The sequence below is a fragment of the Indicator indicator genome, chromosome 4 (genome assembly GCF_027791375.1).
Source record: "Indicator indicator isolate 239-I01 chromosome 4, UM_Iind_1.1, whole genome shotgun sequence".
Classification (NCBI taxonomy): Eukaryota; Metazoa; Chordata; class Aves; order Piciformes; family Indicatoridae; genus Indicator; species Indicator indicator.
This window is the reverse complement of record NC_072013.1, coordinates 47,287,289-47,309,165: the sequence shown is the minus strand read 5'-3', so window position 1 is coordinate 47,309,165 and position 21,877 is coordinate 47,287,289. Positions and strand designations below refer to the sequence as shown.

Below are 21,877 nucleotides of genomic sequence, written 5' to 3'. Positions count from 1 at the left end.
AAACTGCCACCTGTCAAAGCTCAAACTCCTGCTTTTTTTTCCCTCCCTTCAGAGATTCCATCTACCCCAGTCCCTCTTCCCTCTCAAGACTTTTCCAGATTTGTTGGCCATCAAGTATGTAATTTATTCAGGCTGCTGAACTGTCCTTTTAACTGCTCTGTACCAACTCATGTGCCCTAAAATTACAAATTCCAGACTGGGTTTGCTCCAAGCTGAGGTCAGACATAACTAATTTAAGAGTCGCACGATGAGTTATCCTTCATCAAAGAAATTAATTAAGTACACACAGTTGTAGTTCATTTTACATGTCAGGTGAAGTCAAAACTTTAAACTCCCTCCCCTCCCCCCCAAGAAAAGAAAACGTACTTTTCATTTCTGGCTCTACCGTGTGTCAGACAGGGCTATGCTGCCCTGAAACCTCCTCAAAATTTTTAGAACTTCCCAAAATACCCAAAAAACATCTGCTATTCAGGCTGTTCTCTTTATGAAAGAAAGAAAAAAAAAAAAAAGGTGTGGTGAGACAGTAGGAAATGGGGAGAGGAAATCAGACCATCTTTCCACCTTCTCCCCCATGTACAATTTAAGAGCTTAAGCTTTTTTTGACTCAGAAAAAATTATTAATAAAAACTTATGTGCACAATGAATAAAAATTTGGGCTTCCAAATCCATTATTTCTTCAGGCACCGAAATCAATGTACCAAAAGAAACAACTAAGAGCCAAGTAACCAGGGACTCAACCTCTAAGAAAACTGGTTTTTATCTGCTGAAGATTCCTATCCTTGCCCTTTAAATAAATAGAGAAAGCTACCAAGTTCACACAAGCAAATTTTTCCCCAGAAGTATCAGATTTAATATTCTTACCATTTCAAAAGCTCACCTTTTCCTCACCTAAACATCTTTGTGTGTATTTAGGGGAACAAAGAGCCACTGCTTGCCATCTTGAAAAATGTGGGGAAAAAATTAGTAAGAGGTCTGTTTCCATTGTGTGACATTGCATTGGTAACACCACCCTATAATGTGCAGGCCTTAGTTACCTGTTACTGTATTTAGAAAGCAGCACTGCAGTGCACTTGGACGCAGCTATGCTGGCAAAGATGATTGAATTGCTACTATGACAGCATAGAAAAATACTGTTGTGTTTCTGTGCTAAACCACTATCGCTTCAGCTGTAAAATTTTGAGTAAAAAAATATGGACCTCTAACCAGTATTAATAGCAACACAAATCTATGGCTAGACTGGGCTTTTGGGTCAGATGTAAGATGTTATTTATGGCTGTGATAACAGCAACTATTATAAACTTGCTTATAACCTCAAGGTGTTGGGGGGGAGACTGGTTCTTTGGTCTACTTACTGCTGCCACTGCTGCCCAAATCAACAGAGAATTACGGAAGGCAGGGAAATTACATTGTACAAAGAATCCTGAATTAATAAACCTCAGAGGGCTTATATTGACTCTGTATTTAAACAATCTACAAGGATAACATACTGTGGTCAAAGGCATTCACAGTCTTTGACACTGCATTTGCCAATCTCAAAGATACTAGGCTAGGTTGTGGACATGTGGAGTTTCTTGGGTAGTCTAACAAACTTACTAAAGGAAGCAACACTGTCATTTAACACAGCTGAGCACACCCCAGCTTTCCCAAGTGAGTGGTATGGAGTAAGGCTCCTCTGCAAAGTAGTTTCCTTGTTCCCCCAGCACTTTCTGACCTGCTAGTATATTCATATCACATCAAGCCAAACATGGAAAGAACATGATGAGCAGTAACTTGCTCTGAAAGGGTGTCAGCCTTCAAGCCTTAGATGGGTACGCAGAAGTAGTCTGGGCAGTACGTAGAACTGTATTTCAGAAGTGACAAATGATTTTACCTACCAGGAGATTCCAGCAGCTACAGCTATTTGGTTGTTGGCTCTTCTGGTGAACAAGAAGGTATTACACCAATCTATCTGCAAGGACTGCAGAAAGATCTGCCATCCGTCAAAACAGCTGCTGACTGTACAAAGTGAACAACAGCAACATTACTAAACACAACTGCAAAGTAAGCCAGAAAAAGGTTTTATTTTATTAGGAATGGTACATTTAAACACACGTAAGACTTTGGGATTAATTTACATACTTTTTCAAAAACGCTTCCCTTCTTTAACGATACAGAAGTTAAAAAAAATCATCTAATTCCAAATTATGAGAACAAACAGTATCTGCAGTGTAAATTTCTATTTCTATTAATCAAAACAACTGTGCATTCGGGAGATTTTTAAGAAATTATCCTCTTTACACTTTAACATGATTAATTTTTCCTGTCACAACTGACTAAACTTTTCCTGGGACTTTTTTTTTTTTTGCTGCTGTCATTACTAAAATAACCTTCCTTTCCATCAAGACTATGACTAGCCATACACACATTATTCAGTATCATACTTTGGGGTATGAAAGCTATGTCACTTTTATAAACATCAAAAACATGGACATGCATATTGACATTTCTGTGCAGTTTATGGAGTCACCTGTCAAATAAGGCCTCTACATACAATACCACATATACTGGATTCCCAACAATCCTGACATCTGGATGGTATGTCTCATTTTAACAGGAAATTCCAGCTTTCACTACTGCTTAACACTGTATTGATTCACTATCCAAATTAGCAATGTTCAACTAACCAATGTGTATTCCTGAAAGTCTGTTACAAATTAAGCATATTATCAAGGTCATTTAAAGCTGGAACTTAAAAAGCCTGTTAAGCCAAGCAAGGGGGATAAAAGTGAACTCTAAAGTCAGCTGGTCCATTCATTCTCACACAGAAAAGTAGCCACAGAACCTCAAAGGAATAAAATCTATGCTTCCTGTTCTCAGACTTAATACCAAGGACAAAAGCTATCGTACATAGTATTTTGGAAGTCAAAGGCCTTGGAGATGGAGGGGAAAAATAGGGGGCAAGAGAGGGAGAAAGCAGCGTATTGTCTCATCCCATTACCTCAGCATTATGTGTACATAAGATATCTATGATAGAAAGGTTTACTAATAGCAGGGGAAAAAAATAAAAAAAGACTTCCCACTCCAGACTCACTGGAAGGAGAAAGCTGACAGCCCCTCCTCACAGAGATGGCCTATTTGATGACAGGCACTTTGGCAATGTAAGAGGAGGTTACCCTTTCATCATGTTAACTCTTCCCCTCCCAGTTTTCATCTATAATTTGTCTCAAGTCTTCAGGAAACTTGAATCAAATTAAATGCGTTAATACACCTCTAAGAGCGGTTAACTACGGCTATGAGCAGAGCTCGACCTAGAACGAGATTTTCTTTTAGAAGAAGAGGGAGATGGGGAAGAAGCTAGCAAGCTGGAGCGGTGGCTTTTCTGGGAGTAACTCTTTTTAGGCGTACGACTGCGAGAACGAGACCGGGATCGAGAGCGGGACCGGGATCGAGAGCGGGACCGAGAGCGGGACCTTGATCTTGACCTGGACCTGGACCGGCTGTCCGATCTGGATGATCCTGTAGACCTGGACCTGCTGCGAGATCTTGAGTAACTCCTTGATCGAGATCTGCTTCTAGAGAAACAATTAAAAGCTGTAGTATCACTCCCTACTAAATTCAAAATATTCAGTTTAAACTGTCCTGTGTATAGTAGTTAAATTTCAGAGTGCTGCTAGGTATCTGTTACACTCCATCACAACAGTATCTTCTTAGGCCAAAGTCAGTAGGAACTGCCTAGTAAAAGATGTCTTCCTCTCACTCCCAATGGAATAAGACAAATTAATCTTTAAATATTTAGAAGAAAAGCACAGAAATGGAAATTCATACGTGTCATATTTATTCTCTCAAGAAACACCCAAGTAAATGAATTAGGGTTTCTTTCAAGATGCTAGAACAGTCTCTAAAGACATAGAACACCAGCACACTTTAAGGCCTAAGAGTTTCACAACTTTTCTAGTTATCTATCCCTTTTTTGTGAAAATAAATGGATTTATTTTTAAGAGAGACAATAAGAGAGCTGCAGCTAACATGTTTTTTTAATTACTGAATGGCAGAACTGGTTTGGGAGCAATGCAAGCAAGCTACCGTTTTCTTTCATCCTCACAAAAAATTTCCTTTCACAACTACAAGAAACACTTCACAGGACTGTGAAGCAGCTTTCCATTAAACTAAAAAGCTTTTAATTATTAAAATAATATGGGGTTTGTAAAGTCCTTTAATTTAAATACCAAGTTTTATGATGATAAAAAGTATCTCCTTTCTCTCATCCCAAAGTGTTCTGTTTACCTTGCTTTCAGCAAGTTAGCTTTTATCTAAATCTTGTTTACACTACCAGAAAGTGGTTCTGTGAGGTGATATTTAGCTTGGGGCCACAGAATTAGATAATAATACTTTGGCATTGATGCTACCCAAATCCATGGCCTCAGCAGAATTTTATCAAGTCAGGTGATATACCTATGCCTTCTGTGATCCTCAGTCAGTTTAATTCTGCGTCCATTCAGCTCAGTACCATCCAATTTTTCCAGTGCACTCTTCATATCACTGTAAGATGCAAACTCCACAACCCTGTGTATCATCAGGGGAAAAAAAAAACAAAAAAACAAAAAAACCCAGAAAGTTTCAGTAAAAAAAAAAAAAAAGCAAGAACAAAGTTTGTGCCTTTTTCAATCTGTTGATTTGCAGCTTGATGTTTTATCTTCTGAAAGCTAATTTTTAACTTAGTTATAGAAAAATATGATACTAACAGTCTTAGCCATCTATACCTTTCACCTCTTCTTAAACATTACCAGAACTCTAATCTGCAATGAAGATGGAGAAAATCTAGGAAGCCACACAAACCTGAACCGGCTACTAAACTGCATTCTAAAGCTGTCCAAGAAAAAGTAAACTTGTAGACTCTCCTGCTCTAGATTTTTAAACATTGAAAAGAAAAATCCCCTCTTTTTAAATTTGTTTTCCCCTCAAAAAAAGTCTAAGTTGCATTTGCTTGTAGCAGCCCGAGAGCACTGTTTTGCCAGCACAGAGACTCTATTCATACTTCTCTTTCTACTGCTGTGTAGTGAAGGACCTTTGTAATCTGCAGAATTAAGAAAGGAGAGCAGGCACTAGATATTCCCTGTGGAGACTGGATATGTTCATTTTCCTTGACTTTGACTGTTGAATCAGCACAAAGCCACAACAGACAGAAGGTATTTTAGCCTCAAGAGTAAGGTCATAAATTATTATACATAAGTAACTCTAAGTTAAAGACAGCAGAATTCAACTGCTGAAAGGTATTCTCTATTGCCTTTCTGTTTTGACACACTGGGCAGAGACCGAGTTCAGTATTATTTCTGAACTGCTACTCACTGACAGTTTGTGAGTGAGTTATTGTGGTATGCTCTTTTTTTTTTTAATTGGAGAAATTTCAGCATCTAAGCCACACCATAGATTAATGTTTAATTTCTTTTATATTACAAGAATCATCTTGCATTTAAGTTTCAGTTATCATACAGGTTTAGACACAAAATGAATTTACCCTTCGTTCCTGTTGTTTCTGTGTGCATCCACATAGGTGACTTCCCCAGCCTTTCTCATGACATCTTTCAAGTCCTGCAGCAAAAGTTAACATTTTAGCCTTAACCAGGACATGAGTCAGCAAGCAGCAATACCCCCCAAAACTTTCTCTGCTAAACCTGCCTAATGTTTTTATACGTACATATAATTTAGAAAACAAGTTTCTGAAATAGCCAATGTAATAGCAGCTCTGTATAGAAAGAATCCCTCATTTTTACAACTACAGTGAAAAATACTACTTTTAAAATAATGCTGCATCCCAAACCCAGCTGTTAAGACAAGACAATGCAACAGTTAAAATACCAACATATTCACTGAAATCAGAAGAAAAGCAACATAGTATTAAACGCAAATTTTCATGACTAACAACCCTGTTAGATGACAATACATAGACAAATTCAGTCTATACGCTCACCTCCCCCAACTTCACAGCAAAATCAAACACAACAAGGAGTAATTGCTATTTAATTAATAATTTTACATCAGGAAAAATTTTCTTGTATTTCACTTGAATCTGTCACACTATAGTGCCACATGAACAGACTTGTATTTAACTTAATAGAGGCTAACGCAGCCACTCTAAAATTACTGGCTCAGCAATAGGATAAAGTACAAACAAATAACGTAAAAGGTCACTAAAAAGCTGAACATTTGTATAAGTCAAAGAAGTACTTTTACCAAACAGTATCTGGTATTTTAGAATCCCAGACTACTTACCGCAACATGCCACAAGTGGCAGATGACATAAGAAGGTACCTTAAGCAAATTGTTGCTTGTCCAATACCTAGCTGGCCAAGAGGAACTTTCTTACATGAGAAAGGCAGAGTGATGGCTCATACCAATATGCTTCATGGAGGTACCAGAGGCCCTGAAAGCACTGGACATAGTCTCCAGAGGTGGCTAAAGAACCCGAGGATGATCTGCGCTAGCCAATCGAGATCAAACCCAGGCAAACCAAGATCTAGATCGCCAAAAAACAGGAGTGTCATAGGAACCAAAAGGAAAATTCAGAACAGGCCAAACCCTAGAATTTAAGTCACTAGAAAACCCCCAAATCTTTGGTTCTTTTTTATCCACACAAGGAAAATGAGAGTTAGCTATATTGAGGTTGTTAGAAGAGGTTCAAAATGCACTTGGTTAGAAATATGCTTAGGGAAGAAAAGACTACAAAACAAAAATCCCAGAAAAAACTTTAGAACATTTGCTATAGAATATAAGGCAGCTTAGTTTCATCTAGTATTTTAATTAGAATTCAATGGTTTTATTTAAAAAAATGGCACATGGAAACTAGTAGACATTTTCCTCATTTCACATGTACTTAACATAAAGAAACCTTACTAGCAAATGAGAAATGGGCCCTACAGCACCATTAAAAAGAATACTTCAGTAAGTTTATCCCAATTTAGAGATAAAGAACAAAATTTCAATTCTGCTCAGGTCAATGAGAGTTTAACTGGACCAGGACTGGTAAATCAAAAGGAAATTAGGAAATGTTAATCCTAATTCAGTAACTTTAAGACTTAAAATCGAGGGCACCTCAAGCTTGCCACACTATATATGGAATTCTAAGGATCATCATCATAAAATATCATTTGTAATGGTAGTGGCAACATGACTAAAACATCAATATTACTGCTCAAAACAGAGTATGTGTGCATGTATTATAAAAAGCTCAGAGTATTTGACATAATTAGGGAATTAAAGTTACCTATGGAACCAGAGGAAGTTAACCACTGGAACAGTCAGATAGGTATTAGGTATTAACCTAAGTTTACTCTTCTGTTTAACCTCAAACAGTGTAAGAATACCCGTTGTCCTTAGCAGCAAAGGAAAAGAAAGTGTAGGACAACCATAAACAGGAAACCCACATATTAAAAAATGCATCTTGATATAACACAGATCTGCTTTTCCCAACTGCTTGAAAATTCACAGGTTATCAACGAACTAAAGCAGCTGGAAAGCTCTGAACATGCAGAAATATACATTTGGTAAAATAAGGAGAAGTCTGATAGTTTGCCTACTACTTAGATCTGAGATTATCCATTAACAGTACAGTCAACAATTTGAGGAAATGTTATTTGAATACAAATTTTATTAGTGGGTTGGTGGTTTTTTTGTTTGGTTGTTTTTTGGATTTTTGTGTGTGTGTGTTTTTGTTGTTTTTTTTTTTAATATCACACCACTAACTTTTAAAGGAGAAAGAAGCTGCCAAAGCATGAGGAGATGCACACATCAAAGAGGAAATTAGGTGCCTAAGGTTTAAAGCAAGGTACCCTATCGATTATACTTGCTAGAAGCTCAGGAATTAGAAAGGAAGAATAATGCCACTATTGTTAGTGTATTAGCTACTTTAATCTGTTGTGCAAGTAGCATAGTTAAAAGAATTTGAAACACCGTAGTCAGTTAACAAAGCACTATGGCTTCAAAAGTAAATGAGGCTTGATACGGATGTTAGCTTCATATGTTTTCTATTTAGGCAGGTATCAATTAGGCAGGCATCTTATGTTAACTTACATGTTTAAAGAGAATAATTAAAACATTTAATTAGAATCCTGAAGATTCATTGGTAAGAAATCTCAATTGGGTGAACTTTGGTCTAAAAGTATATATCTAGGTATACATAAAGCCATTATAAATATTCACAAGTAAGTTAGAGAAACACAAATTTGTTTTTTTCTCAAGTTACAAATTTAACACCAAACAGCATTATAGCATTTATGCTTCTTAACACTCCATGCTAACTTACTTCTCTGGTCCCTACTGTCATTTCCAAGTGCTGTGCTTTATAACAATCTCTTCATATACATAAATAGATAGCATACCCACAAGATACTTAGATTATATCCATTTGCACATCACATCAAGAAGTTGGGTTTTTAATTATTCAGTAATTAACACAACTGTATAATTATGAACCTTTTGAACCTGTCAAGCAGACGATAAACTTAGTTCAACCATTTATCTGCTGGACTGTACCCAAGCTCTTACAAAACACATCATCAGAGCTCCAGAGAAGACGAACAGCCTCCTCTTGTGGACTCAGCTGCAAGATCAAGGCTTTGAATATTCAATGAGTTCTACTGCATCTTTCAGTATGCTAATTAATGTACCTCTATTCAAAGAATACAAAGGTTAATGAACAAGACTAAACTCACTCACCTTTTGTAAATAGCACCTGTTTTTATGCCCTTAAAAACTTCCTATAGACTGTAATACACGGAATGCAACTACATGAATTGATTATATCAATTCATTAAAAAGCTGTTAAAAGCTAAAAATCAGCAAAACATTAGCAAGGGATAAAAAAAAAAAAAGAAAAAATATATGAAAATGGTAAAAAAAGCTTCAAAAGAATTACTGAATACTTTTGTCATTTAAAAATATCCACAGCAAGCATACTTTACATAGTAGCTGTCTTAAGATCCCCTATTTATTATATTACCAGACTCCTCAACCATCCATTGATGTCACAAAAACATTTTGCACAACAGAAAAGACCACAATTTTCACTCAAAATAAAGGCATGCACTTCCAGGTGGAAGAATAGAAAAGTATAGTACATGTTTTGAATGGATGTGATGCTTCAAGAATTCAGAAAAAACCCAGAGTCTTCTGAAGTTTTATCAGCTGGTAAACAAATGTGAGCAAGAATCAGTTCCCACATATCAAATCTAGTTCTAGAACTATCTGCACAGCTGTGAAACAAAAGACTTCAAGTGTTTGCTTTATTAAGAATGGCTCAGTGGTTACAAAACCATGTAATGCAAATAAACTTCAAAATCTCATCAGTTTCAGGATCCGTATCTCCCATGGCAGCTTGAGTCCTACTGACTCTCCTTGCCATGGCAGTCTGAGGCAAGTCCTTGTTGACTGTTGCTCCTGGAACAATGTCAGGAGCTTTAAACGCACCCATAGTGCTTATATAGTGTTTTGACCAGAAGTTTGCTGCTGTAGCTAGATTAGGAAATGGTCTGGGTGCTAGCTTTGACACTTATGGATGTCCAATTGCACCTGCATAATCAAACAGAACACCTAGCTCTTTTCTGACAGATTGAACAGCTTCAAGGTACACTGGAATGTCACGGACTACCACTTTAATAACAGTGCCATCCATACAATGATCAATGTATTCCCAGACTGTGAAGCATGTTGTCATCTGTTTAGGCTGGGTGCCTCCAAAAAAGAAGCCACAGAGTTGAGACCTCCAATGTCCAGTGTTCAGCCCAGTGGGTGGACACAGAAAATACATTTATTTCTACCCATAAACCCTGTATCCTTATATAAATCTGTCTGCAAAGTTATTGTCTTTCTCTTTCTTCCCATTCAGCTCCTATGTGAGAGAGATGCTCTCTTATCTGATAACAATGGGGGTGTATCCCAGGCCTCTTTGGCCTGAATAACGTTTTTTCCTGCACAATCTTGGCCTGTTTAGGCCTAATGCCATGGTAAAAAGGGGAGGCAGTTCAGGCTTGGCCAGCCTGAAACCAGCCTAGCAATGGGTGGGGGGAGAAGAAAGAGCCCTGGGGTTTTTGGTGAACCCCAGGTGGGGAGAAGGGAAGCACTGGGGTTTTTTTGATCTGGTGTAAAGGAACTTTGCTATGCTTACCACTATGCTTTGCAGTTTTTGTAGTAAATGAATTGCTTTTCCATTTAAACTTTCCATGACTATCCAATCCATTTGTGCGAGTGTTATTCTTTTGCCCCTTTTGGAGCAACAGAGCAATCTGTCCCGCTATAAACTAGGACACAGGCTAAATATTTATGATGGCTTTAGTAAGAAATTAGGCTGAGAGCAGTCTACTTACAGGGCAGGAAAATAACGTTTAAAGAAAAAAAAAAGATGCTGTTAACTCACCTGCCAGCTGATACGGGATGAAAGGTTTTCAACTATGATCCTGTGTTCAGTACGAACAGGAGGTCCATATCGGCTAGAAGAGTTCAGAAGGGAAAAAAAAAAAAGTCTCCAGTGTAAGAAACTTAGAACTTAAGAAATCTGATGTTTTCTACAGTTCGCCAAGAGATTTAAGTATTTTCCTTGTTGCTGGACTGCAGATTTGATTCTCTCTAGTCAATAACGCATTTTAGAGTCCACTACAAGAAGAAAGCTGCTATTAGAAAGGACTTTGACAAAGAACTTCATACGAAGGCAGTCAATATAACTGCCACTTTATCTAGATACACAGAAATAAGTGCCTAGTAGAACAAAAATAATGTAAAGACAATTTGTTCAATTTTGGTATTTGGCAGGCCTGGCTCACCCAAATGGTTTTGATTAATAACATAAAGGGCAATTAAAAAAATTGTTTTCAGTTGGTAGGGGAAATTCTGCTTCATGTCAGGAAGATAGAGGCATACCTGTTGCTCTGTGGGTAGAAATATTCTTTAACAAAATGAGAGCTAGGTAACTGGTTGCCCTGAAATAACTGTGGCACCTTACAGTTCCTGAATGAAAGCTGTTGTTTTTTCACTTAGTCAAAAATGGAAGACCTCCTAAAAAAAATGAAAACGTGGATTGAATGTGTTCAACAGAAGACATCTGGAAATGCTCTTGCAGGTCATTTCTGTTGCCAATCCTAGCCATTCTGAATCCAAAGGGATCTGAGAATTGTGCCACTGATATGCAGTGCAGGATTCTAACCATGGCAGTAGTTTGTATTACTACATAAAGATTCAAGAATCAAGAACACTGACCTTAAGAGAAAATTATTCTCATCTTCTCCTCCCATAGAAACATAATCCTATGTTGTGCGTATTGATTTGTACACTGAAGCACAGGGAATTTCATTTCAGTGCATACCTCAAAGTGTCCCAATTTTTTTCAGAACATCCAGATCTTCCAGGCATTTAAACAGAGGTCCCAGAGTCCCAAAACTGGCAGGATGAGTCTCATTTTTCCATTATTGCAAACCGCAGCCTCTTCCTGTCTGGCATCGGCAGTCTGACACCATGAACATGACTACAACGTCAGATGCCCACGACCTTCAATCACACTTCCTACTTTAAAACTCCACTTTTAGCCTGGACCTCGGACCAATTATACCGCATCAAGGTTACTGCCACTAAAGAAAAAATAATCTAATTAGCATACTCGCATATGCAAATTAGATGTTCCAGACACTGGTTTGTAATTGGCAGCAGTTCTGACTTTGAAACAAATGCAGAGGTTTATGTCAGTTAGGTCTTTGTCTTTCCTCCAAACTCGCTCTGCACAGGCCACAGCTATAAATGTTTCTACTGAGGAAATTATTCTGTACCTATTTATTTCCCTTATGAAGAAAGGCTGAGGGACCTGGGTCTCTTCAGCTTGGAGGAGACTGAGGGGTGACCTCATTCATGTTTATAAATACATAAAGGGTGAGCGTCAGGAGCAGCCAGGCTCTTCTCAGTGATGTCCAATGACAGGACAAGGGGCAATGGGTGCAAGCTGGAGCACAGGAGGTTCCACATGAACATAAGGGAAAACTTTTCACTGTGAGGGTGACGAAACACTGGAACAGACTGGCCAGAAAGATTGTGGAGTCTCCTTCTCTGAACACGTTGAAAACCTGCCTGGACACATTCCTGTGTGACCTACTCTAAGTGATCCTGCTCTGGCAAGGGTGTTGGACTGGATGATCTTTCAAGGTCACTTCCAACCCCAAACATTCTGTGTTCACACAGGTAGATATAAAGTACTGAGATTCCACCAAACTACTACACTTTGCATATCTGCAAACCTGCAGAACTTTCACAAAGTCCACTGTATGTTCACTACAGGTATCCTAGATACATTCTGTTTCTCAGATTCCATTGTTGGACAGAGGCCCTCTTTCAGAAAGCCACCTGCTTGGTCAGCAAGCTTAGTTGATTGGTATTTAAACACTTCTGCACATGCTTGTATCTCCTGCCCTAGCACTGTTTCTCAGAGTTCCTTTTGTATGGTGTGCTGAAGTAATCATTTTGATAGCCATACAACTGGAATTGTGAAAGCCTGTTTCAGTGCTCTACAGTAATTCTCCTTAGCCTATAAGCTCAGTTTAAAGCCTTAATAGAGAAGCTTTGGCATTCATCTTGATTTTAGTGTTAAAAACAGGCAATCCAACTGCAGCATTACTCCTTTACATCATTTACATAACAGTAGGAAGCAAGACCAATGCAGTGCTACAACATGGAGGAGGAGCATTTCATAATAGGTTTGTGAATCTTTTATGAGCCAGTTAAACTGCTTTAGTATCCACATTCCCTTCAGCCAGAGGAAGTAAATAATAGCAATGGACCTCCAAGGCTGGAAAACATAAAACTTCTTTCAGGAAGCTATACAAGGAAACAGAGCTGGATCCCTAACTCCAACCACAAGTAGAAAACAATATTTCAGTACTCCTCTTCAGTTAGTGTGTCTGTAGGAAACAGGAGTACAGATCACCCACCTAGATCCACTCTGGGACTGGTAATAACTGAACCGTTGTGGGAATCTGCCTCTTCCTCTTCGGGCTCGAGCATGCTCAATTGTAACCCTTACAACAGAACAAAAGGAGACAAGCAAACAAAAAATAAAACGTTAAGCTTTAAGTTTTTGCCACTGACTTACATCTTTTGCAACTGGAAGCACATATGCACAAACAAGAATCATCTTGCCCTTGCAAGCAATGATTTATATAACAGTCACTGGCATTTCTTGAAGAGCCAGAACAGGGGAATCTCATCTCATTTATTTCCCTCACATATTCATGGAAATTGCAACAGGTCTTTAATTCAGGTGGAAACAATTCAATTTGCTCATCCAGAGCACAAGAGTCATCACAGAGGGAAAATGGTACCAAAATAAGCAACAACAACCAAATGACCTAAACCCAGCTTCCACAATCAAAAGGAAAATCACTGCAACATAAAATGACTACAGTCCACATTGTTGAAAAATGAAAGGCAACACTTGAAATGATGGGAGGCATCATCAACTTGTTTTTTGAAGTAAACAACAAATAAGTTCAATTCAATCCTACTAACATTTCTAGTGACAAGCCCTCAACTTTGCTTTAAGTAAGAGCAAGTGGAAAAGCAGTCAGCTCTGCTCAAAACCATCCCTCCTCTAGTCCCAAGCTGTTTCTGCCCATTATGAGGCTGTAGCCAGGGTCCCACTGAATCTTCTTAGGTATTATTACAGAAGATCTATCCCACCAGCTCTGGCGCAAGCTAAGGCACTGTATGTGGATACAAAGCACTTCTGCTGTTAAAAGGAAATTATGGTATCAGGCTTACCTTTCGTCACATAACTCTTTACCATTTAGTTCATAAATTGCATCATCAGCATCCCTGTGGTCCTCAAATTCCTAGAAAGAAAACAGAAATGAGTGTATTTTCCCTCATAGTATATTCAAATGCTAGAAAATACATTTTCTTTATAAATTTTAAATTTCTGCAGCAAGTACCAGCCAGAATTTTGAACAAGGAAGTCCATTCCTAGTACATTTATGACTGAAAAGTCAAGATGTTCCCATGTTGGCAAACAATGTGGCCAAGAGGGCCAATGGCATCCTGGGGTGCATCATGAAAAATGTGTATAACAGGTCTAGGGAGGTTCTCTTTCTCCTCTATTCTGCCCTGGTGAGACCACACCTGGAATACTTCATCCAGTTTTGGGCTCCCCAATTCAAGAGAGGCAGGGATCTGCTGGAGAGTCCCACAGAGCTACGAGGATAACTGCAGGACTTGAACATCTCTCCTATGAAGAAAGACTGAGAGAACTGTGGTTGTTTAGTCTTGAGAAGAGAAGGCTGAGAGGAGACCTTATCAATATCTATAAATGTCTGAAGGGTGGGTGTCAAGATGAAGGTGATAGCCTCTTTGTGGTGGTGCCCAGTGATAGGACAAGGAACAATACGCACAAGTTAGAACACAGGAGGTTCCACCTCAACACGAGGCAGCACTTCTTTACAATGAGGATGACAGAGCATTGGAACAGGCTGCCCAGAGGTTGTGGAGTCTCCTCCTCTGGAGGCTTTCAAAACCTGGCTGGGATGCATTCCTGCGTGGCCTGCCCTAGGTGATCCAGTTTTGGTAGGAGGGTTGAACCTAGTGATCTCCAGAGGTTGCTTCCAACCCCTAACATTCTGGGATTCTGTGATTTCTCTTTCCATCCAGAATTCCTTTGGCTTCCCTCAGTTGTTTCAGTGTAACTATTTTCAGGACCTAGATAAAATACATGAATTCAATTTCCTGTTTTATTAGAGAAATATCCAAAATACTTTTGGGGAAAGAGATGGGGGGGATTACTCCAAAGCACAGAATTTTAGCTCTACATACAGAGAAATGTAATGTAACAGCATGGGCTGATCAACTGCAAGCAAAAACAGGAGAGATGTGTACTCCCAAAACTCTCTAAAGGGATCTAGGTCTGATTCAATTATTACTGAATTGGAGAAGACAGTAAACTAGAAAAAAAGCCCTTCTGATCTTCCCCTGCACAAATTCAGCTCACTAGCCTGACAAAAAGGTGCCTGTGTAAGAAGAATACGAAACTTAAGTACCTCTTCAGCATTGGCCACCTGTGGGCCTGGATGAGCTGTAACATGCAATTCCACACACTAGCAATGGAATCAGTCACTTCGGCAGCAATGCTGCTTTAGTCAGCCCAAGTAGCCTCTGCCCACTATCCATCCCACTGGCTCTTGGCAAAGTTCTTTGTACAACTCTGCAGGAAACTAGGTCAAGAAACTTATCCAGAATAAAAACAGCACTTTGTGCAGGAAGTGGGGTGAAAAAAAACAGTGTTATTTTTCAACTAGATCAGCTTCCCAGCTAGGACCATTATGTGGCTGAACAACCATGGCAACACCATGTGAGGCAGTGAGAGAAAGGAAAGAAATAAAGCAGTGAGATCAAGCAGCTGGCGAGGAACTGCTTGAACCAAGCGTGGATGGAGAAAAATAAATTGTGGAACCACAGTTCAAGAGCAACAACCAACAGAGAAGCAAATTCTCAAGTTGAAGAAAGCGTTTGCATAACTATAAACAGCTTTTCAGTAGCAACAGTGGGTTAAGCAATCTTCCCCCTTCTGCACTGAAATCTGTTTCTCCACCAAGATGAACCATCACCATGCTTGCATCATCATGCAAGCATTATCTTAAGAACATTCATTTAGGCTCAAAATTTAGTGTCTACAATAGTTAGCCCATACAACTCCCATAATTTCAGCTAGTTTCTAACAAAGCGAATGCCTGCAAGTCTATCTAGTTTCACATAGGTTTACAGTCTGAAGTTTGAAAACATTCTGCACTGCAATCTACAAGATTTAAGTAAATATAATTAGTTTCAAAGATCAGGCAATTATTTCAATCAAGCACAATGAAACATGCTTTTAATGCTACAATGAAAATAACTTGGTTTTGTAAGAGGTTTTATAAATAACCAAAACCAAAGATGAACTGACAGCACAGGACAAGTGAGGTACCACAAAGGATAATGCTATTTAATATCTTTATAAACAACCCAGATGACAAGACCAAGTGTCCCCTCATTGATTCGGTGGCTGACATAAAAGGGAGAAGAGTAAGATACACCAGATGAAAAACCCATCACACAGAGAGACCCTGATAGGCTGAAGGACAAGACCAGAAAGAACTGCAAGTTTTAACAAAAGATAAATATTACATCCTGCTCTTGAGGATTTAATAATCCTCAGAAGCAGAATGGGTCTGACTGGCTGGAATGTAGTTCTGCAGAAAAAGACATGGAAGTCCTTGTGGAGAGTCAGCTAGGTATGAGTCAGCAGTGTGGCTTTGCTGCAATGAAAAGAAATCATGTCCTGGGCTGCATCACTAAGAACAGCCAGCAGACCAAGGTGATTATTCCATACGACTTGCTATTGGTTAGGTCACATTCAGAACGCTGTGTCCAGTTTTGGTTCTTCCAGCTCAAGACATGGAAAAATTGGAACAGGACCAGCAGAGGGCCACCAAAACTGATCAGAAGGTTAGAGAACAAAGAAAGGTTGAAAGAGTCATGTTTGTTCAGCCTGAAAAAAGGCAGCTCAAATGGGATCCATTCAGAATCTTCCTAAACTACAGTTACAGAGATGATGGAGTGCTTTCCTCATGATGGGTACACAGTGATACAGCAACAGGTAAAGGCAGGGAAAACACTGTTCAGATGCAGAGAAAAAATTCTTCATCATGACAACATTTTTGACAGTTATATGACTATTCAAACATGTTAGTATGACAATTATTCAAGCCTGTTAGTGAGCTCTGGGGAAAAAAAACCAAACAAACATGACAAAACCCGGTTCTGCCTAGCAACTGGAAGAGAGGAAGAAGGTTGGCTGACTCAGGTCATGTACAGCAGTCAAACAGAAGTTGTTCCTGATGAGTCGAAGGCCCCGCCCAAGAAGATAAGAAGAACGCTCAGAGAAAAGTGATTGAGCAACTGGAAAGGACACACTCAGGCTCACATTTAGGTCAGCCATTTACCCCTGGACTTTAAGAGGCAGGTGTTTACCCACTGGCAGTCAACAAGAAGTAGGTCATACTGCGGGGCAGTCAGGAAACCAGCATGTATAGAAGTCAAGAAGCAATGCTTGTATGAAATTAAAGTAGGCAAAGCCTGGTTTTTTGTTCTTCTCCCACAGCTTCACCCAAGGGATTATCTTGGCAGAACAGGTGTAAGACTGCCATAGTGCGAGGGCAGTATCAGCCATTCCAGTTCTGTGCTGCAGAACCACAATTTCTCAGTTCTCAGGAGGTAATTGCTAAGAAACAGCCTGATTGCAAGTCAGCTTGGAAACCTGTAAAGTTGTACAAATTTGGACAGTAGTTTAGGAGCTCTAGAAAGCAGCGGTATGAAACTACAATTCAGTGAACTGATTCAATAGTCTGACAGATACCCTGTGAACGTACACTGATGGTGAATGTCTGTCACTCTAGCTGCACAAGAGGCTAAGCTGTGTTGCTTAAACCTAGCAGCAAGTACCTATTACACCTTTTGTCTTAGCCACCTACTTTGCTTTTATGTCAAGCCATTATTTAGAGATATGATCAAACACACTAGGAGATAGAAACCTAAGTGGCTTTATATAAAGTTTCTTCCAGGTCAATATTTTGTCAAGTTTTGTACTTTAAGACAGTATTTTTACTGTCTTCAGAAATAATGGATAAAATTCAAATCCATGTAAGACTATGATCAGATGTTATTTTATATAGCTAGAGTTTTTACCAAGATTTTGAGCACAACCTGGCCAAAACCAGGTAAAAATGTAATCCCAATACCTAAAAAGCAGTCTAGCATTATACAAATATAGAAATAGTGAGATATATGAATATTTTCCATTTCCCCTTGGAACTATTATCCTCTTGGGAATCTTACCTTCTTTGACATCAGCCTAGCAAGAGTAGCACCTGCAAGCAAGAGAAGGGAAAAGACGGCACTACTTACCACAAATCCAAATCCATTTTTTAGATGGATTTCTCGTATGCGTCCATATCCTTTGAAGAATTTCTCCACATCCCGTTCCCGAGCGCGTGAGCTCAAGTGTCCAACAAAGACACGGCAGCCACTCATCTTAAGGTTGATGCTAGGAAAGAAAACAGCACTGTTTATCAGATTAACAAACTTAAATCAGAGTGATTAAGATCACTTTTACATCTCTGAAATCCTGGTTATAGGATTTGATTTTATTGTCCTCCCGGTTTATATGTTAAAAACCCAATACTCTATAGCCAGAGAAGTGAGAAAATACTACACAGAACTCCCAGTTTTGTCCCTATAACTGAAACGCATCTTAGATCTGAAATCATGTCTTTGTTTGCTTTTGTATCACAGAGCATGAAAAACCTTCACTCTATAAGCTCAAAATTAATTTACTGGACTAACTGCAGTAAAAAAAAAAAAAAAAAAAAAAGAGAGAGAAAATAACACTATTATGCTAATCATTAAAATCACAGAAAACATTCTTAGACTTTTGCTTTCACCTGGAAGAATTACTATGATAAAAGTTCTATTAGCCCCTAAAAGGTAAACAGTAGTCATCGAATTACTTAGATTTACACTACCTGTATTTTAACGGTCTATCAAGTTATGAAGAAACATTTTGTTATTATGAGATTTCAACAGTGGTAAAACCAGAGGCTATTTTGGATAGCCAGATTTTCAAAACTATTTACTGATCCAGATACATAATTTGAGATGATTTATGGAAGCTTCATCGTTTTACCGTGATTGTGTCACTTTCTCAGTTTATATGTTCTAGAATTTTTTTTCCCCCATAACTGGTCAATATCAACCATTTGGTTCACTCAGTGAGCTTGTTGTCATACAAAAATCAAAGAATCCAGGCCACACAGCAGGGACACACAACGTGATCTTATATTACAATACTGGTCTGTAAAGCAGAGAGTAAACAATTTATCACCTTAGCTGTGAAAGCAGTTCAAGACGATCTGGATGTCGTATTCTGAATTAGCGTGACTTACCTTCTGTCTTAACACCTATTAGAGGCTTCTACTGATTAGCTTGTTTACTCAGGCTCACTGTGCCACCAGAAGTGCCAGAACTTTGGAAAACAGGGTACATGGCTTCTTGCAGGGCAAAGGGTAGAAGCGTAACGAACCACAACCTGAGGCAATAACTATTTAATCGCCTTCACGTGAAAAGTTTTGTGCTTCCCCCACAAGAGGCTATGCTGCCCTCTGTAACCATTCTTTCCTTTGTGCTCACCCTTGCAGCTACATGCCCACATGGAAACTCAGCTCAGAGGACTGACCCAACTTCCTCGCTGAGTCTTCAGACAAAATTGTTTCCCTGATGCACCCTAACTATACAAACACCGCCAAGGCCAGCAGTAGGTATTAAGGGAAAGATAGATCTCTGCAGAGTAAAGAAGGACAGACTTGCGTAATTCTGTGCTTTAAAACACGACAAGCAGTATCACTTTGGCAACAGCACTCATTTTGGAAGCGACACAGAATTGACATTAAAACGAGTGCACCGCTGCCGCTCAATACTTTCAACTAAAACCCCCAACTACCTCAGTTGTAGAAAAACAAGGTGGGGAAAAGAATCACAGATGGAAATTAACATGGGATGGATGAAACTGCCTGCTTCAGAAACTGTCACGGATACAACGTTAAGACCCGCAAATTATCTGTCCCTGCATTATTTACTCAAACATCAAGGAACACAATGGATGCCGAGATCTGTATCGACATCTGTAATTCTCAGAGCTTTACACATTGTTCCCAGCACAATGCAACCGTGTTTTCTCGCTTGTGGCTCACGAAATATCACATACCGGCAGAAAGGCCCTCAGAAGAAGGCATGGGCCCACAGCACAAGGCCATCTGCTCATTCGCCTTTTTGAGGAGACAGGACGAGGTAGCGCTAGACTCGCCACCGCCTCGAGGCAGACGGACCCTCTCCTTGGGTTCGCCGTCACTGAGGCGCGGGCCCACCCAGCAGCGAACATCCCTCCGGCACTTTAGCGTCGGCTGCGAAAGCTTTACACTCGCTTTCAAGCCCCAACGGATCCCACCCATTCCTCCGAGCAAAACGATGGCGATCAGCCCTCCCTCGACAAGCCGCGGGGCAGCGATGAAACGCGGTGCCCCTCGCGGCCTGCTGCCGCCGCGCCTCTATTACGCAAGGGCAGCGGCCGCCGGCCGAGCGCCTAAGCCTTCCCCTCAGCCCGGCGCCGCCACAAGGAAGACGAAGGCCAGGGCCAGGCCTACGCCTAGGCCTAGGCCCAGGCCCGTCCCCACCCGACAGCTGGGCCCAGCTACATAAACCCTGCTCGCAATTCAACGCCCGACCCATCTCAGGCCCTCCCGCCATCGAGAGACCCAAGGAGGGGCGGACACTTACCGTCACCGAGCGCTGGATCCTGCAGGCCGTGAGGAAACGGCTCTTCCCGGCTGCTGTGGCAATGGCTGCCTTCTTCCTACGTGAAGCCGACACCGCCGCGCGTCCCCAACAGCCGCTGCGCAGCCGCCAACGCCCGACTCCAACTCCCAGCGTGCCCCGCGGCCGCCCGCCGCTCCCCGCCCCCCCCCCCCCCCCCTCCTCGCGCCGCGGGGCCTGGGTACGGCGGGAGGCGTAGCGCGGTGGGACGGGCGTTGTGGGGGGTGGGAATGGTTTGGGGTGTGATGGACCTTTAATGGGTACCTAGTCCGACCCCCCTGCATCTGTTAGATCGGGTTTCTCGGAGCCAGATCTGTTAGCTATATCAGGTTTCTCGGAGCCCCCTCCAGCCTGACACTGAATGTTTCTGGGGCATCTACCACCACTCTGGGCAACCTCTACCAGTGTTTCACCACCCTCACTGTAAACCATTTCAGCCTTATGTCTAATCTAAATCTACCCTGGTTTGGTTTAAAACCATCACCCCTTGTCTTGTCACAGCAGACAAAACCCTGCTACAAAAACTGTTCCACTGAAAAGACTGTCCCTACCTTTCTTACAAACCCCTCTTTAATGGAAGGCTGCTAAAAGGTTTCCCTGGAGCCTTCTCCAGCTTGAACAACCCCAGTTCTCTCAACCTTTCTTCACAGCAGAGGTGTTCCATGTCTTTGATAATTTTTGTGGCCTCCTCTGGACCCACTCGAGCAGGTTCCATGTCTTTTTTTCCACACTGGGAGCCCCAGAGCTAGACACAGTACTGCAGGGGAAGTCTCAAGAGAGTGGAGTAGAGGGGCAGAATCACCTCCCTTGATCCACTGGCCACAGCAGCCCAGGACACCCATACCATCGAGATGGGGATCCCTGAGGCCCGTGGCTTCTGTCCAGCAGGAGAGGGGTGCTAGACGGGATGCAGTGTTCCTGGACAGGCTGTGGGCCCAGTTAGGGTGAGCTGTGGGCCCAGTTAGGGTGAGCTGTGAGGCTGGGGCCATTGGCTCAAGGGGAAGCTGAGGAGGCTCCTGCCACAGCAAGGCCCAGGCTGAGGGGTAAGAATGTGCTGGGAGCCACCACTTGCTATGAAGCACCCTGAAATAAAGCGCACTTCTTTCCCAATGAAGCAATGCATTGCCTATGTGTCTCTGCTGATCTGCTGCTGTCCCTCAGCCATTCTGCTCCATGATGAATTGCCTGTGACTTTTGACCAAGCTATGGCAAAAAAAAGACGGGTATCTATACTGATTAACAAGTGGATGAGGGAAGGCATGCGTTTGAAGAGTTCATCTGAGGTGTTACATGTTAGTTCAGCAACTACAGCTCTCCTGCCAACAAAAGTTCACTCTCTCACCTCTTCAGCACACACAATCACGCTGCTTTGGATAAAACCAAATTACTGTTACTGTTACTGACACCAGGGGGAAACCTTGGGTGGGGAAAAGTGCCTAGTGAAGATAACAGGCTTCTGTATGAAGGTGCTGGGAAGAAG

General features: G+C 40.8%; 1 protein-coding gene across 1 annotated transcript; it reads right to left on the bottom strand.

Moving 5' to 3' along the window:
- Positions 1 to 2,052: 2,052 nt before the first annotated feature.
- LOC128981300 (serine/arginine-rich splicing factor 5-like) lies at positions 2,053 to 20,457 on the bottom strand. The gene is made up of 8 exons (XM_054400013.1): positions 20,362 to 20,457; positions 17,938 to 18,076; positions 13,768 to 13,838; positions 12,939 to 13,025; positions 10,388 to 10,460; positions 5,495 to 5,568; positions 4,432 to 4,542; positions 2,053 to 3,551 (listed from the first exon to the last, which is right to left on the bottom strand). The coding sequence occupies exons 2-8, from the start codon at positions 18,061 to 18,063 to the stop codon at positions 3,260 to 3,262; spliced, it is 834 nt and encodes a 277-aa protein (XP_054255988.1). The 5' UTR covers positions 18,064 to 18,076; positions 20,362 to 20,457; the 3' UTR covers positions 2,053 to 3,259.
- Positions 20,458 to 21,877: the final 1,420 nt, after the last annotated feature.

Bases quoted from the DNA above. Each gene is read 5' to 3' on its own strand.
- LOC128981300 (XM_054400013.1), bottom strand. From the start codon at position 18,063: ATGAGTGGCTGCCGTGTCTTTGTTGGACACTTGAGCTCACGCGCTCGG. The intron at 5,569-10,387 runs GTGAGTTAACAG...CTTTTGCTGCAG, and splicing joins CATCCCGTATCAGCTGGCAG to GACTTGAAAGATGTCATGAG. The intron at 4,543-5,494 runs GTAAATTCATTT...GATGATACACAG, and splicing joins AGAAACAACAGGAACGAAGG to GGTTGTGGAGTTTGCATCTT.